The following is an 18,608-nucleotide window of genomic DNA, read 5'->3' on the forward strand; positions in this document are numbered from 1 at the left end:
TACTAGTTTACATAAATAAACAGAAATTAGTCAAAATCTAGGAAGTTTAGTGAAGATCCTGTTAGGATGTCATTTTGACTCATGTACAGTTAGACCCTGACATTTGTGTCGGAGCTTTTCTATGATGAAAAAAGTCTAAACCAAAGTATTTATTTCAATGCTTTGTTTATTGAAAATAACATTTTATTACAATAATAAAAACACAGAATACAGTCTCTATACAAAGTCAGTATAAGGAAAAACAACAATACAAGTTGTTAAAAGACGTTTGAAAACAAGGCACAGTCTGGACTTTATGTGCGTTTGTTGCACCAAAGATGAATCGTGTGTTACTTACACATGCTGCATCTGAGTTGTAGGTTGGATTCAGTCTTTTTATAAAAGTAAAGATGCAGCATTTGGGTTTTCTTCTCCCTGGATCAGGACTGGTGGGTGTTGGGGGACAGGAGCAGGGCGGAGTGTGTCCCCTCTAGGCTGGGCAGTGGGAGGGGCATGTGTGTGTTGATCAGGCTGGGGAACTGAGGAGGAAGAGCACACTGTTAGTGTCACTGCTCTCAACTTCCTGTTTCTCTTTAACTCATTGTGTGTTTCTTTCTGCACAACACGAGAGGCCGACATGATCTGCTGCACAAAGGATACTGTGTGTGTGTGTGTGTGTGTGCGTGCGCTGCTAAATGAGGAGCAGCTCTGTAAACGAGTCAGACCGACTCCCCTGAGCCCAAACGGGAAGTACTCGCAGGATTTCCTCTTCCTGAAACAGGACACCGACTAACTGAATCCCAACCAGTTTCACGACACTCTGAGCACAGAGACCAGCTTGTTTTTAAAGCATCTGTAGGATCAAACTACGGTATTCACTGTTACACCTCATGTGTGCTTTAACCAAACCTCCAAGGCAATTACTTCATATTTAATCCAAAGGGAAGCTACATTTTATTTTACGCTTGATAAATAAACAAAAGGTGCTTTTCTGAACACTTTGATTTCTCGGGGTACAGTTAATGTGGAGCAGCTGTTGTCGGCCTTTTATCTGCTCATTGGATGTGTTCGAAATTGCATATTAACAATAATACTTATACTAAGTCTGATGTCAAAATGAGTATGTAGCGCGTACACATTAGATAGTATGAAAAGATTGAGTATGTGAGCAATTCCCGGAATCAACCGCCCCATGATGCATTGCGAGCTAAATATAAAACGGTCCTGGAACCGGCTTAAAGCTAAAAATCAAACATCCCCTTTTCAAAATCAAAGCATCACATGTTTTTCTAAACACTTTTTTAAACTAGGCTCTTGTTTTGAAGTCAATCGGATTTTTTTGTCAGTAGCAAAATGGAGTGTCTCATAGAAACGTGTGAATGAATGAGTTTTATGGATCAAATGTTGAGATTCTACTTGGTCACTTTCTCACTTAAAATGTTTTCTGAACTTTCCAAAGATTTCCAAAGCATTTGCACATCATGTTCTGGACACGTTAGGCGTACTAACTCCGCCCTGCTCTGATCCACTAGATCCTTCATTCAGTTCCATGGATGTTATGATGCTATTGCTAGAAATACCAGGGGCCTCATGTACAAAAGGTACGTACGCCCCAAAACGTGCATATGTCAAAATCCACGGCTTCACTTATAGAGGCTTTAGTATCAAAGTGTTTTCCACTGAGTCACATGTTACACATTCACAGCCTGTTTAATGATCAGATGGACAGAGACAAACATTAAGCCTGATGTGCGCAATCATAACGCCATATTTTGCTATTATTATTATTATTATTAGTAGTAGTAGAGCATTTTTTTTTCTGTTTCCCACTTCTTAACACACCCACAGTCAAGCACTCAGTAAACTGTGTGTCTATATTATCGTTTATATTAATGCCAGTATCTTCACTGTTGAATTATCTCCATCAAACATGTGACTGTTGGTCTAATAATGTTAACAATCTCTTCTTTCCTGGTAGAAGCGCAGCTTTTACTTTGGTGCAGCATTTGGATTACAGCTGAAAATCTTTGTCCGAACCTGACGGACCGGGTCACTACGTCACAGTTTGTCAAACGTGTTGACCTCCACGTGCACACATTTAAAGGACTTATTCTGTAGCATTTGTGTTGAATATCCCTTTAAACTCTAGCTTCTCTACTTCCTCCTCTAAATCACTCCAGTGTCCACCCAGACTAGACCCCCGGTACGTCCAGCTTTTCTCAGCTAGGACTCCAACACACATCCTTGTGTTTTGTGGTGTAATGGAATAAAACAACATTAGATGAAGAAAAAAATCTAAATGAAAAGAAAAAATCAAAGAAATCAGGTGTGACCTGATGTAAACACTGCACGGGAATCAACGACATAACGTCACATTCGGCCAAACATGGCTATTTAAGTAAGTAAATCTGCATATTTTCTTTATTGGGAATACTTTAAACACATTTTATATACAACGGAAGAATCTTGCATTCACTTGGAAAAAAAAAAAATAATTTTTTTGGGGGGGGTTTAGGCATTTTTTTCTGTTTTTTGGACTCATTTTTTCTGTTTTTCTGAATAATTTCTTGCCCTGTTTTTCAGACTATTTTTGCTCAGAGGGGATTTGATGCATTTATTTCTTTATTGAGAGCAAACATGGCCGGCTTGTTTAATTTGATAAAAAAAAAAAATACTTTCAACTTGGTTTCAGTTCTGTCTTTAAGCCATAATGTTGATGGTATTATAATATGATCAGAAGAAATACTGCTAAAAATACACAGAATAGGTAGAAAGTTGAAGCATCTCAATAATTATCTTAAGTATCCCACGAAAAACAGAAAAAATATTTGTCTGAAAAACAGAATAAAATTACACTGAAAACAGGAAAAAAAAAACAGAAAAAAATGAATTATTCAGAAGTTGTTTTTTTTTTAGTGAATGCAATACAATTCTGTATATTATTTCTTCCAATGGAGCACTTCAGGTGAGTGAGTGCCGTGGTCGTACCTGGAAGAGCGAGCTGTGGCTCTGCAGCCGGGCTGGGCTCAGCGGGGCCACGGGGCTCAGGCTGCTCCAGAAGTGGATCCCTGACAGCAGGGGATTGTGGGCCAGCAGCAAACCTGAGGGAGTCTGCAGGAGGAGAGGAAGACGAGAAGGTTCCATCACTCAATGGAAAACAGGCCGAGCGTGCACGGCTGAGCTTTGGAAAAACAAACCGATCCGACAGGAAGGAAGTGAGCAGCCTCTACTCTGAGAATACTCACCACCACCACCAGCAGCAGAGGCTCCAGCCCATCTGAGTGAAAACACATGCAACATATAGTCCCCCCCCCACACCCTGCATTACTGCTGTTATTGGATCATATGGCATCACTTAAACACACCAGAGCAAACTTTACCATTACTGATCATGTGAGGAATTAAAGATGAAGCACTTTTTACTAGCACGGACCGTCAGCTCTTACATTTTCCATATTTTCCATCCTATAATCCGTTATTTTTTTCAGGTAAAGTTGAGGATGCTGCAAACACAGCCGAGCGCTCTGTGTTTACATTTATCAGTAAGTCGGCTCATATTTGTCCAGTAAAAATGGCGGTCGGAGGCAGAAGTGCGTACAGACCGTCACTCCTGGGGGGATAATTAAAGTGGCTCAGCCAACGTTCAAAAACAAGCTTCAGAAAACGTGACGCACGTTACTAAAATCAGGCCCCAACATGACACGTAAGGGACTTAAAAATGTGTAAAAACATGTTTGTATTTACATTTTTTTTAAACCAAAAAATAGGTGCAAACGGATTCATTTGTGCAATTTTTGCTGTAAAAAATCTAATGCTACGTGTTATGGTGAGACGAGTGATCATGTTATCCTGTGACTGACAATTTCTGTTTAATGTGTTGTGATTGTAACGGTTAAGGAAGTGGGCTTTTAATCAGAGGGTCATCGGTTCAAATCCAACCTGGTCCATCACTGTAGGAACTCGTGTTGTACGTCACTTTGGATTAAAGCGTCTGATAAATTGTAGAACTGTAATAATGACTCATTTCAATCTGAAAAGGCTCTGGTACAAAGACAACTGTAGCTGATGGTGTATTACTTTAACTGGTGACATGGTGGAATATAAAGGTTTTGGGACCGTTTCACACACTTCTATTGAAAGTCTAGCTGTGTGGTTAACGTAGCTGTAGCGATGTAATGATTCATCTCATTTCTACTTTATGTAAATCATCTAAGCAGTGGTTTTAATCTGTGGAACAGCAGGCTCCCCTAAACCCCTCAACATTGATTCCTTAAGTCTTTAATCTACAAATTCAAAACAATGAGTAGAATTTAAAGTGGATTTTTCTTTTAATTTACTTTTTTAAATGTCATGCAACTTTTGTGATTACATCAATAGTAAGTAAATATGATCTCCTTTGTAAAATGTATCAAACTATTGTCTCTTATTGTCAGAACAAGTGTGATAAAATGGCCTTCACAGCATAAAAGAATCCTGTTTCAATAAATTACTAATTTTATTGAGTAATAGTACTGTTAGTTTGCCTAATAGCCTAAAATTAAGAACATTTCACAGTTATTTTTAAATTAACTGTTAAATCTTTACCAATACCCCCTGCAATGTGCTCCTGTACCCCTAGGGGTACACGTACCCCTGTTTGGGAACCACTGGTATAAAACATATAAATGCAAAATTAATAACATGAGTTGACCCTATTAACCCTGTTTAGCATGTTTTGTATTATATCCAGTAAAGTCATCTAAACAGGGAAAGATGATGAAACATTAAACGTCAAACTCATTATGACCATAGTTTTCTGCAGTAAGAACCAATACTTATTATAAACAATGGAACCACCATCAGTTAAAATATAAATAACAGTTAAAATCACTGCTAAATGTTTGACAATAACAGTAAAAGCTTTGCTGCATTGTCTGCTAAACGTGCTGAAACCTGTTTTTTCCGGTGAGCTTCCTCAAACACGCACACACATGCACCGTCGTCCGTCTGCATTAAAGCTGTTTTTAATGTTTTTGTAACGAGCTTTCTGTCAGACGTGTGAATTCAGATGCAAACATTCACAGTTTGGCCAAAACAAAAACTCTAGAATTCACTTTTCACTCCAGACGTTATTTACTGGTTCACATCAACCCAAACCACGTGAGAGTTCCAGGATAATGAATCTAGGAGCAGTTAAAACGCTCTGGGCTCTTTCTTAGCTCCGCCCACTGATGGATGACATTACAGTCAGTGATCGTAGCAGTTGTTATTGTGGTCTGATGTGGGTGTGTTTCATTTACTTCTGTTGTTTGATAGTTTTTTGTTTCTTTTATAGTTCTTATTAGATTTTTTACATGTTTTGTTGTCATCACTTTATTATGGTATTGTGTGATTTTCATTATTGATTCAATGCCTTTTTTCGCTCTTTATTACCTAGTTCACATGTGTCAAACTCAAGGCCCGGGGGCCAAATCCGGCCCATCAGAACGTCCGATTTCGGCCCGCAGGAGAAAGTGAAAATGACAGAGAAAACATGAATCATTGTGTAAATGACTAAATAATTAAGTTGTAATTTGTTGTTGAAAAAACTCCTGGTACAATTTTTCTCAAATTATTCCACCAAATCTCTCCAAATTAAATCAAAATTGGTCAAAAAATAAATGAATCAAAAGACATTTAAGTATCTGTCACTTATTGCGTAGATATTGTTGATGCCTACCATACTTCATGTTTAATTTAGTACAGGAAGTGCAAACTTGGGCACATTAATGGTGAAATTGTTCGTTTTACCACCTAAAACCTGTGACCCACTTGTGATCAAACTGGTCCGTATTTGGTTCTTGAACTAAGATGAGTTGGACACCCCTGACAGAGTTGCTACCTTTTTAAACAGCCTGAATGTGAAACCTTGTATGATTAAATCGTGCAGTCTAACCCTGGATACGTATCGGCACCGAAACTGCTCCGCTGCGTAACTTCAGCCCAGTCCTTCAATCCCCACTGTCTCAGGTTTTGCTGCTGATCTGTTGCAGTAAGTACTCAGGAGGTCTCGCTAATTCACGTGTAATCGTGCAATACATACGTGTGATTCAACTATGGATAATTGCAATATTTATATGTAAAATACGATTTTTAAAGTGCTCAGATTGGGGCAAACGTGGGATCAGCAGAAAGGTCTCGTCCCCCGAGTCTGAATATGTGCTTGGTTTTTGGGTAGAGTCCGAATTGCTTCCGCTAGAGCTGGCCAAAAAAATCGATTTATCAAATTTGTAGATAAAAATTTTTTTTTTTCTTTTTTTGTAACTTTCTTTCTTTTTTTTTTCCACCACGTTTTTTTCGGACTTTTCCGCGTTCCGTCCTTGTGGGTTACCGTAGCGCGATGTGAGCCAGCCCCCTCTGTGTTTACCCTTTGAGTAGGTTATATGTGTGCCACAAACATGTTTCATTTTTTATTCGCTCTATGCTGAGATGCTAAGGAAAGAGTCCATAATTTTTTTAATTGTAATGTTATATGTTATAAATCATGTAGTTATTTGATTTCTTAATCAGAAAAATTAAGCTGCAGTGAAGTTGCTGTTGTACTTTTGCTTAAACCTGGTTAAAGCTTAAAATAGTTGAATGACAGAGGCTCATTTACTTTTTATTTTGGGATTGTTTTATGCATTTTAACTCCTGAGGACAATCACAACAATAACGTTGCACTTTTGACAAAATATCTGGTGTCTGCAGTCATTTTTAGGTGCATTGAAAAAAAAAAAAAAAAAAATCGAATCAAAACTAAATTTTTTTTTTTTAAAAAAAAAAAAAAAAAAAAAATCGGATAATTTTTTTTAGGCAAAATCGCCCAGCCCTAGCTAGAGCCTAAATGCAACATTTTATTGCCGAAAAAAATGGTAAAAGCGGACAGGTTTTATTTTGCTGAGTCCGTATATGTCCTCAGTTTTCGGATAGAGTCCGAAATAGGCCCGTTTGAGGTCCCAGAAAGTCGGTGTTTTCCCCCTTGAACACGTATTTTATTTTGAAAATAATCCGGATATTTTATTCTGTGTCTATGCACTACTTCCTGTCCCGCACAGGCTTATCTTTGTTAACTTGCTGCAGCAAAGCTCCAGCGTCCAGCAGAAATAGAAGTGCTGCGCATATGCTGCAGAGGGTTCCAGCATGACTCAGCAGTTACGGTGCTGTGCTGGAGCAGATTTGCACGCGGTGGAAATTGACACATTGACACAGCTGTGTGTTGCTGTTTCACATCAGTTACGCATCCTGTGGAAATCCAGGCTAAGATGTTCTGCTGTGTTTGATCGATGATGCCTTCATTGGTTCTTCAGTGACGGAGCAGAAACAGCTGCAACCAACACGGCAGCCAATCAGGTGCAGCAGTTAGCAGCTGTATCGAGATTCAAGATATATAGTTTTCCATTTTTGTGATACGGAAAATTACAATATCCCCTATATCAATGTATATATTTTTTTAGCTTATTTTGTATTAAAATACTCGTTTCAGGAGTCGATGCTTTCGTTAATTCTCAGAACGGCATAAAAAGCACAGTTAGATACATTAGAGTGCGTCCTTACCCAGACCTTCCCCAAAACATCCACACTATGGAACTCACTCACACATGCTGTCTTTTATATTAGTCTGGTCTGTTAGAGGAAGAATTATGCAAATTTGTCTACAAGTTTTAAATTTGGCATACTGGCAGTTTTTGGCCTCATGAATTTAAATCTGGCAGGAGGCGGAGCCAATCCTAAACGTGGTCGCCATATTATTTACAAAATGAGATTCTTTAAAATGTGTGTTATCACTCGTTCATTCCGTCATTATGCTCTACGGTTGTTTTTAAATAGTTTTCTAAGTAAAATGTTGTAGTTGACAAAGGGGGGACTTGGATTCAGAAATAAGAGAAAGGGGGGACTTGAGCCTAAAACGTTTGAGAACCACTGTTCTAGATGATTCTTAGTTTCCAGGCGTGTTTCTCACCTGTGCAGTGAAGAAGGCCGGAGTGAGAGATCCAGACGGCAGCGCGGGGCTGTTGAGGGCGATGGAGCCGATGTCGCTCCCGCTCAGCAGCAGGGACGGAGTGGAGATCTCCAGAGCTTTGGGCTTCTTGTTTTTAGGGAGTTCTTCTCTTTGGCTGCTGCGGTTCTTCTTCTCAGGAAGCTGCAGAGCTCGCTCCCTCTGCCCTGAGGACAGGTTGAGAGGCTGCGCACTGAGGTCGTCCTCCTCCTCTTCCTCCTCCTGTCTGTTCGGGGACGAGTGCGAGGTGACGTTGGAGGGTCTGGAAGCTGTCTGGGACTCTGGCTTAGCTGAGGGAGGGGGGCTCCTGTTGGTGCCAAAGCGAATAACTGAGCGTGGCTCGTCCTGACACTCCCTGAGAGCCCGGAGCAGATCCGGTTGGTTCTGGAGCGAATAAAGACCAGAGCGCAGGAAGTCGTTCCTGCACTGCAGAGCTGCACGAGTCCTCCTCTGGGCCTCTTCCTCCCTCTCCTCCTCTTCCTCCTCCTCCATCTCCAGAACTTCTCCGTCCTGGAGGGGGAACGTTCCTGAGGTGAGACCCATCTCCACGGCCTGGGGGTCCATCTTCAAGATCTCAGGGAACGACACAAACTTGTAGACGAACTTCTGGCCGATCACCTTCTTGATGATGTTCTGTAGAACAGACGAAACAGGTTATAAAAACACAAAACAACAAAATAAAGGCGCTAAACTGTCAAACATCGATTACGAGATAAATATAAAAAAAAAAAACCTTCACAAGACACAAATCATTTCAGACATTATTGTAAATTTAATTCAACTTGTTTAAAGCCTAATTTAATATAATTTTCTATTTTATTTAAGTCAGTCAGCCCCTACTTTTCTCAGCATTTAACAAAAATCACAGGCAGTAAAGTGACCTAGTCATAGTTGAAAGTCTATCAAATGCCACAAAAAAGTCTAACATCACCAGAAAATATTGCATCATATCAGAAATTATATTATTATAAGCAAAAATCCAATTGTTCTTGCAAAAAAGATGAATAATGTTTTATTCTTTGGCTTAAAGGCAGGGTTGGTGATTTTCGAAAGCTAGCACGATTTACCGACGGCTCCGCCTTTATCCCCCTCCCCCCTCCGTCTCACTCACATGACGAGCACCGGTGCTCCAGAAGCGGACCTCAGCTCATCTCTTGTATTGTGTCGAAACTGTCGTCTCATTCAGTGGTAAGTGAACACTAAACTTTATCATTATAGGTGTTAAAAAATGTGATCTAGAACTCAGGTTTAACTCTGTCACCGGTGACGCGCTTTGAGTGTGGGCTTGTGCATGTGAGGTGTCGATAACGTCTTTTTTCATTGGTCGAAGTTACTACAGGTTTACAGCTGCTACAGATGACAGATTTTCTTCATTCCTCTTTCAGAGCACATAATTAATTTCTGTCAGGACATAAAAACAATTTCAACCAAAAAACTTAAAAAGTGTATCTGGAGAAAATTACCTACCCTACCTTTAATTGTGACCATCAATGGAGCAAAGGAACAATGGAACATTTCCTGAATCCTCAGAATCCCTGACGTTACTCGATGCCACTCAGGGTTAGGGTCAGTTATAATTGTAATTGATAATTAATTACAACTGTGATATCATTATAATGGTAAATGAAAATGTTTTGCTATTGTGTTCGTAATTGAATTGTAATTGAGCTCAAATAATTTACTTTGTAGTTGTAATTGACATGGAAATTCTATAAAAACTGTAATTTAAAATGTAAATAAACACAAAAACTGTGAAAGTTATATGGCTTACACATGTGTAGTTAATTATTAAAATATGTTTCATATCAAGTTTGCCTGTCAGTTCTCACAAATATAATTTTACCATTTAAAATAAATAAATAAATAATCCAGGGGTATACTGACAGACACCCACATCAAAAATATTAATACCAATATTTTTCATTGATTAGAAAGCCTAACAAGGTAACCAGTATATGAAAAAAAAATTGCTGATAGATAATATTATATTTCTTTATTTTACAGCTGATTTAAGACAAGGGTCAAAACTGACCCGTTATCATAAGAGATGCTAACAGAAAGCTAACAGAGCTAACAAGAGTTTCATTATTGTCATTTTGCTGAACCAACACTTTAGTGCAGATAAGATAACATAACGTTAAAAACTAACACATCTACCATACTGCACATACACACATCCCTCAGGTGTTTTTATAGTTCATTGTAGACATCGCTCCAGTTGTGTTTTCGGCTTTGGGAACGGAAAGAACACGACTCCCCCAGCCAAACTCTTGGGGTACCTGATAACCGACGTGCACAAGTCATGAACACACCACTTCACCATTGTGCCTGTGGGAGGTTCTCCTTCTACTGCTCTGAGCATGTTGGCTCTTGTTTACATAGCAATGGTTGCTCGGACGTATGATTGGACAATGACTGTTTGTGTGGGCGGGGTTTTACGAAAGGGCAATTGAGTTGTAATTGAACATGGATAATTGAATACATAATTGTAATTTTAAAATGTAATTCACCCCAACCCTGATGCCACTCAAAGAAACAAATACAATTCAGGCCGAAGGGCTTCAGTACCTTCGGTCCCCGTGTCACCTGGGGTGGTAGAGAGAGGACGAACCCACCTTGTCGTAGTAGTAGCGCAGTGCTCGGCTCAGCTTGTCGTAGTTCATGTTGGTCTTGTTCTTGCGGAGCCCCCACAGCTTGGCCACCTCCTCAGACTTCAGCAGCTTGAACTCTCCGTCCGTGGACGTCCAGCAAATTAGGTGCTTGTGACTCTGATCCAGCAGCAACTGCAGCAGGAACTGCCATAGCGTGATGGCACTGTCCATAGCTGTGAGGGAGGGGGGGAGGGACACCATTTACCATTTACCATTTTTCTGCAACTACACCAAACTTGCCATATTTCAACCTATTTTCATCACTTTTTCTTGCCATATTTTTGCTCCTTTAAATTACTTTTTGCTACATTATTCCCATTTTCTACTTTCAAGACATTTTTGGCACTTATAAACCCTTTCCACCCAACGTCGCATATGTTGAACCATTATTGTCACTTTTAACCTCTTTTCACATATTTCATGCTCATTTTTTACCAATTAACCACATTCACCATTTGTCACGACCATTATTTGCCAGTTTAAACTAATTGTTCCAATACTGACACTTTGAACTCTTTTTAACATTTGTTCTGTCCATTTTTGCCTACTCTAATTTGCAACTTTTAACCAATTTCTGTGTTTTTGAAAATCCCATTTCGACACCTTTGACACCATTTTCGGTCAATTTTAACCCATTTTTATAATTTTTGTAATTTTTTTTATAATTTTAATTACTTTATTAATCCCTGAACTGAAATTATAGCCCAAATAATACTAAACTTCCTGGATAACGGTGGATATTATTCACTGGTTTAATGGAATAATAACTTCATGCTACAGTTTCAGGAGAAGTTGAACAAGAAGGATGCTTCCATCCTCCGTCCACACTCTGTTGGAGAGGTTCAAGTGTTACTATTTGGTGTCATGTCATGTTTATTGCTTCAGCTCTCTGTGACGGAGGAAGGCAGTCAGATACAGAGATACCACTGTCATTACTAGGGGTGTGCATTAGAAAAAGAATAATAATAAAGTGCATTCAACTTCTAGCTAAAATGCATTAAGGAGTAAGGTAGTTTAACAAGGTCTGATGGTGCGTTCACTGTCACCTAGTAACCGGCCGTTTATGTGTTGTGTTAATGTTAACGTAATTAAATATGTTTTTCATTTAAATTTAAAAATTCAATTTGGACATTTTTTGGATTTAAAAGATAATCGAGCGGTGAAATATTGCGATATATTAGCAAATCGATTTTTTTCTTACATCCTTCGTCAGTACTGGTTTTTATTAAAGTCCCAGTAAAGCAGAAATAAATTTGTGTCATAAGTTTGTCACACCACAGAAATGTGTGTAATTGACCACTGAGCCAAGTTTGAAAGATGAAAAAAAAATCGCTAAGTACTGTATACAAAATTAGGTCTCAAAATCACAGAAAAACAAGCATTTCTCTCTGCTCTGAGATGCTGGGGGCGTGTCAGTTAGAGACGCTGGAACCACGCCCACGTGCAGAAAGGGTGCCGCCTCCGTGTATTAACCCTATGGGAGTGTACCGTCTATGGGAGACAACAATGTGAAAGCAGCTCCAGCGTCGATGGTGCTTCCAATAGTGCTCGGATCTGGCCAAACAAAGTGTCTGCAGCCTCCGCCCGAGTCCGAATATGTGAATCTCTCTCGGGTTGAGTCAAATCTGCACCCGCTAGAGGCGAAAAACAAAATCGCGGTGTATAAAAGTGTTCATTTCATGAAAGATGTGGCACCAGTGGATGTGTTTTATTCCCCCCAAGTCCAAATGTGTGGTTTGTTTTTGGCTCGGGGGCCAATTTGGTGAAGTTTGGTGTGCCTCAGCAGCAGGGTCGGGTTTATGCTAATGATGGCTCCATTACGTAACGTGGCTATGATTTCTGACCCGCCCATTAAATCCTGAACACAGAAATTTGCAACACAGTTTGTGAAGCCTAGCTCCACAATTAAGTTATAAATGGTTGAATGGCTTTGTATATGTTTTAAGGAATACATTTATGACCTATTTAATGTGTTTAGAAGAAAATGTCAAAATTTGCTTTACAGGGACTTTAAATGCTGAGAAGAGTGAAGGCTGACCAACTGTTTTTTTTTCATATCATGAATCTGATCTTCTTTATTGGTAGATACTGTAGCTTAGCTTAGCTCTGCCTGTGAGGAAGAGCTGCGGATGAATAGAAATGTGTGTGTGTGTGTGTGTGTGTGTGTGTGTGTGTGTGTGCGTGTGTGTGTGTGCGTGTGTGTGTGTGTGTGTGTGTGTGTGTGTGTGTGTGTGTGTGTGTGTGTGTGTGTCGGCCCCGCGGTGGCTTATTTCTTTATTAGAGGAATGTGTAGCCGCCGAGCACTGTGTGTGTGCGTGCGTGCGTGATGGCCCCGCGGTGGCTTATTTCTTTATTAGAGGAATGTGTAGCCGCCGAGCACTGCGTGTGTGTATGTGTGTATGTGCATGTGTGTGTGTGTAACGGAAGGAGACGAAGCAAAGTTTAGGTTGTGTGATAAAATGCTTCATGAATTGGGCTGTTTGAGACTAAATGTATCAGTTTCATGGCCTCATAAACACACGCACACAATACCTCATTACTGTACTTATGTATCTTTTTCTCGTTTTTTGACATTTTCTGACATATTTATACTGCACTACATTTCCCAGAAGCCTCTGATGTGCTCCTTTCTACAGGTTTGGTTGTAGCAGCCGACGTGTGTGTAGATCATGGCTGATTCATTGATAACGCTGTAATAAAGTATGTAGATACATTAAAGATTAATAATAATCCGGCAATATCTGTCAAAACCTTTCAATATTTTCTATTATCCACTGCGATTTCTTATATTATTGTTTCTTCTTGTATCAAGCTGCTGTGAACAGAGTTGGGGTCAATTCCATTTTTCAATTACAATTACGTCTTCAATTATCCATGTTCAATTACATTAATCAGTTATGATTACGATAACCAGCATTTTTACCCAATTACAAATACATTATAATTATTATTCTCGATTACTAAAGTTCAATTACAATTACTAAATTTTATTCATGTAGCGTTGTGATAATTGTATGCGTTTTTCTTTATGTGTACGATGTCGTTTTAGCATCTTTACATTTATATTCTAGTGCATTTATCATATCTTATTGCTAAATTCCAACTCGTGTTCATGGTTGGGTTTTTACATAACTATAAACTCTTTGTACAAAACATCAGTTACATTCATACTATTGTTACTCTGTAAAATTATATTGTCCCTATTAAAAAAAATCTATTATGTCTAGGGCTGGGCGGTATCACCAAAAATGTACATCATGGTGTTTTTCAAATTTCTAACGGTTTCACAGTAATTTTTTGTCATGCATAATCAGGCGTTCACAGCATTTTCTACTGGTTGAGAGAAGAATTACTGCAGTAGATTGACTTATGATGGTCTATTTTACTGTCTTGATGAGTGAATATTGTAGAATAATTCCACACTAGTAATACAAGTTTGCAACAGCAGCCGAATAGCTCTTTGCAGAGCTAGCTTAGCTTCAGCATTAGCTTGATTTCTAGCTTTAAATGCTGCATACTCAGTGGTGTGGCGGTTTCTTATGGTGAATAAGGGAGTGTTGTGTTTGCAGCTCCACCAGGACTTAATTCCGTGTTATAGGAATTACAAATTGTTGTTCTCCTGTAGCAGAGGCATGCGCACGCAGACACATGCTCACGTGCAGCTTCAGAACTTTCAATTGTGTTTTTCTCATCCATTTACACGTATGATTTACACCACAACTAACACCAGAGCACTACTGTTTACCTTCATATTTAGGAGTGCAACGATGAAAAGGGTCCGGTCTGAAACGCGGCGCAGCGTAGCGTTCCAAAAGTCGTGTAATCAAATACACCGGTATGGCGGTATATAAAAAATTCATATCATAATGAAAATATGAACCGGTATACCGCCCAGCCCTAATTATGTCCCAACTCTGAGTGTGAAAATTCACTGACAGGTAGTGGGAAAATTTAATTTGAAATATAATTTAATATACGTGTAAGACATATACCTGTTTTGTGTTTAGTTAAATTGTAATTCACAATTATTAGTTCATTTCCATGGTAATTACAATTACAAAGTCAATAATGTTACTATTAATTTATGCTTACAACGGTGACAGTTAATATTATAATTATGCCATAATAGTAATTAATTGTCAATTATGCAATTCAAATTATAATTGACCCCAACCCTGGCTGTGACACCCGTTTTCCTATTGGGATGAATAAAGTAGATCTAATTAAACACGGTACTCAGGTGTGAGCAGTGATGGGCGATCATGAGCAGCCCTCTCTCTCTCTCCGCCCTAACACCAGTGATAACAGTTTCCGACAGTTCTCGTGCTTCCATGTGAAACCATGAAGCTGTCAGCTACGGGACTTCCTCCCATTCTCCTCTGGAGGACAAATGTTGGAGGAGAGGGGATCCCACAGCAGGGGGGGGCGGCGCTTCCCTCACCCTGCTGCACCAGGGTCAAAGGTCAGGTCATTGTCCTGTTTTCCACATCTCCACCCTGGGACTGACTGAACACAGATGTCCACATACAGATGTGTAATTGTAGCCTCGACCAATTACATTTTAACGTCCAGCGAGATTAAGGATGAAAAAGCGACGTCAGCAGCATCTTTGCACGTTCTAATGAACTGTGTTTGTGCAGTGAGCGAGCGGAGTGAAAAGAAGTTTAAGTAAATGATATATTGTGTGAACACGTAATATTAGAGCCATCTCAGTGATAGTTCAGGTAAGCTACAGCTCTTTAATGCAGCGTTAAACAGATGTGACAATTCCCCAGTGATCCCAGTAAGGGTGTAAGAAGAAATCGATTTGGCGATTTATTGCAATATTTCACTGAGGGATGTCCCAATATAACTTATTCACTTCCAATACAATACCGATATTGCAGCCTTGCGTATTAGCCGATACCAATATCGATCCGATACAATATCAGCACGAATCATACATACTTTTATTACTTATTTTGACGTGTGGAATGTTAGAAAAGGCTTGATTAAGTGATGTTACTCACACAGAAAACAATAGTCAACAACAGTAGGGATGAGAAAAACTGACCCATTTATTATTAACCCATTGGTTATATAATAATATCTACAGTATTCTGAATAAAATAAATAAAAAATAAATTATAAGACCCTTAACAATAACCTAAATAAATCCAGTAAAAACTAATTATACTTTTAAAGTGCAAACAATTCAAGTTCTCTTCAGTTTTTTTTTGTTTTTTTTTTTCTTCAGTTATTTTTTACTGTCAATATATGGTGGGAACAACTGAGGGTGGGAACAAAAACAACAACACAATATTCTCCACTGCTCAATGTTAATGGTACGTTCACACCAAACGCATATCGGGCGTCAAAATCAGGCCTTACGCCCGAAGTTGGACGCTTGGTGCTCATTGAATCAGACGCTTGTCACCAGCATCGAAGATGTGCGTCCAAACAAATTGGAAAGGGAGCGCATTGAGGGGAGGGGCTTCTCTGTTGCCAGTGGTGTTCATACAATGGATGATATTGTGGCGATCAGTTACGTTCATAATTCACCCAGTGACTGTGAAGTGGTGGAACATTATTGTGTTGAAGACGATGTTTCCGGTCGGATGTATTTTGGTGTGACTCAGTGTGTGCACTGTGATGTTAGAGGTTATAGAGAAGTGTGGCTGAATGGAGAATAAAGTTTGGAGTTTCTTGCTGAACACGCTGCCTCCGACTCACGTTCATCAGCTCTACATTATCCAGAGAGTGGCTTGGCTTAATTTGTGCCTCGGCAACGTTTCTGGATTCACCAGAGCTGAACTTGGACAACAGTCGCTTTCAGCACTACTTCCGTCTCTCCTGTGCCCAGTTTGTCGACCTGCTGACCAGCATCGGCGCTCGCATCTCCTACCAGGACACCAACTACAGCCGCTCTATTCCATCTGGCTCCGCCTCCTGTTAGTGTTTTTTTTCCTTCATTATTCTGAATACGTTACAGTTGGGGAACTCTTCTGATTGGTCAACGCACAGCGATGTGTGCCAAAAATTCAACAATCCCCAACTCTAGCGTTGGCCGCACGGCAAGAGCGTCTGTTGCGCAAAAAGCTTCAAAACGCGCCAAAAGAGTTCACAGCTGCAGTTTTACTGACTGTGCCCAAAACAATGTGATCATTGCTCATTTATCAGAGACTGATGTTGGTGATTTTAGATGTAATCCGATAAAATCAGATATTCGTTTTCTGGCTGATATTGGATCAGATCGTGACATCCCTACATATAATAATAATAATAATAATGTTTCCATACTAGTGACAGTCTGCTTCTGCTTTGATGATGATGATGATGATGATGATGATCAGTTGTTTTGGTTCATGTTACATGTTCTTATTAATTGAAATGTTAAACAATAACATGTCACACAGACCACGCTGTTGTCTAATTTCCTTTGTACGATCAGCCATGAGATGATATTTGAACCGACTGATGAGCACAAAGGGCATTCAGTGTGTGTGCGTGGACGGAAACTCCTAATGAGATTAGTGTGTGTGTGTGTGTGTGTGTGTGTGTGTGTGTGTGTGTGTGTGTGTATGTATGACTGAGCTATGACTGCATTGGCTCACTTCCCGTTGACAATAGAAACTCACAGTGAGTCTTCAGACTAGAAGAGGCTATAATATAATTTTATTATTATTAATAATAATAATAATAATAATAATAATAATAATAATAATAATAATAAGTAATAGAATTAACAATTCGGTTGAAGTTTAAGATGAAAGATTTTTCTCTTTAATTTGGAAAAATGTGACATAATATCTGCAGGATTAAGGCCGAGAGTGTTTTGTGGCATCGAAACACACAGTTCAGAACAAACACACACACACACACACACACACACACACACACACACACACACACACACACACACACACACACACACACTTACTTCATCCAAGTTACTAAATACGCTTAAGGTTTAAACTTTATCAAAGCACGCGCTCTCTGTTACACTCACGCACGCACACCTTGAACTTCTCGTGTGTGTGTGTGTGTGTGTGTGTGTGTGTGTGTGTGTGTGTGTGTACCTGAGGTCCGGTGCTCGTGCCTCGGTGCTCCCTTCACGGTGTCCGCGGGGCTCGGTGCTCCTCCATGCCGTGTGCGGGGCTCTGTAAGCGGACTGTGAGACTCCGGAAGCGGGAGCCCGGCTCACTTCCTCGGCCTGTGCCTCCCCAGACGCTCCGTGTGTGTAAACAGCCTTTTCCTGCTGACGGCCAGCAGCAGGCCTCACACATGCTGACGCTTAGAACTCCGACAGCCCCTGAAGTGACATCACCCCTCCGTGCTGCATTCAGGGACGCCTCGGGTATTCCATAACTCTGATTTACTGACTTTAACCAGTGGTTTTTTTAAAGGTTTAAAACACCTTTTACCACAGCGGGGCCGACAAACATGTGACTGTCTGATGATCCATGGTCACATTATCAACATTTATCTCAGCATTTAAATTAATGACCGTTAGGACACCAGTGTCAAACTCATGGCCCGGGGGCCAAATCCGGCCCTTCGGAGCTTCCAATTTGGCCCGCAGGAGAAAGTAAAAAATGACAAAATTACAGCGAAAACATGATTAATTGTGTAAATAAAACTCAACAATATTTGCAGGGGGTCACATTTTTTCCAGTACTTATATAGCAAAATTGAAGTCATTTTTAATGGTAAACAGTTGAATAAACTCAAAATTCTTACAAATTCCTTACATTTTCCTCAAATTATGACATAATATTTGCGTTATTTAAATAGAAATTGGTCACAAAAACAAGGAAATTTAAAGTGACGATCCTGCTGAGACTGGTATCCGTCACTTATTGCTTGGATATGGTTGGTTTCTTACATATTTTGTATTTTATGTATACGTAGAAGTACAAACTAGGGCTAAATAATGTTGAAATGACTTGTTTTCCTGCATAAAATCAGTGGCGCACTTGAGATCAAACTGGTCAATATTTGGC

The 18,608-nt window shown here is 39.6% G+C and overlaps 1 protein-coding gene across 1 annotated transcript; it reads right to left on the reverse strand.

Annotated features, from left to right (window-relative positions):
• Positions 1–148: 148 nt before the first annotated feature.
• Positions 149–17,914, reverse strand: LOC114466078 (ETS domain-containing protein Elk-3-like). The gene is made up of 5 exons (XM_028451529.1): positions 17,685–17,914; positions 10,591–10,799; positions 7,940–8,608; positions 2,968–3,090; positions 149–518 (listed from the first exon to the last, which is right to left on the reverse strand). Exons 2-5 carry the CDS (start codon positions 10,795–10,797, stop codon positions 420–422), a joined length of 1,098 nt encoding a protein of 365 aa, XP_028307330.1. The 5' UTR covers positions 10,798–10,799; positions 17,685–17,914; the 3' UTR covers positions 149–419.
• Positions 17,915–18,608: the final 694 nt, after the last annotated feature.

The sequence above is a fragment of the Gouania willdenowi genome, chromosome 6 (assembly GCF_900634775.1).
Source record: "Gouania willdenowi chromosome 6, fGouWil2.1, whole genome shotgun sequence".
In the NCBI taxonomy this organism is placed as follows: Eukaryota; Metazoa; Chordata; class Actinopteri; order Blenniiformes; family Gobiesocidae; genus Gouania; species Gouania willdenowi.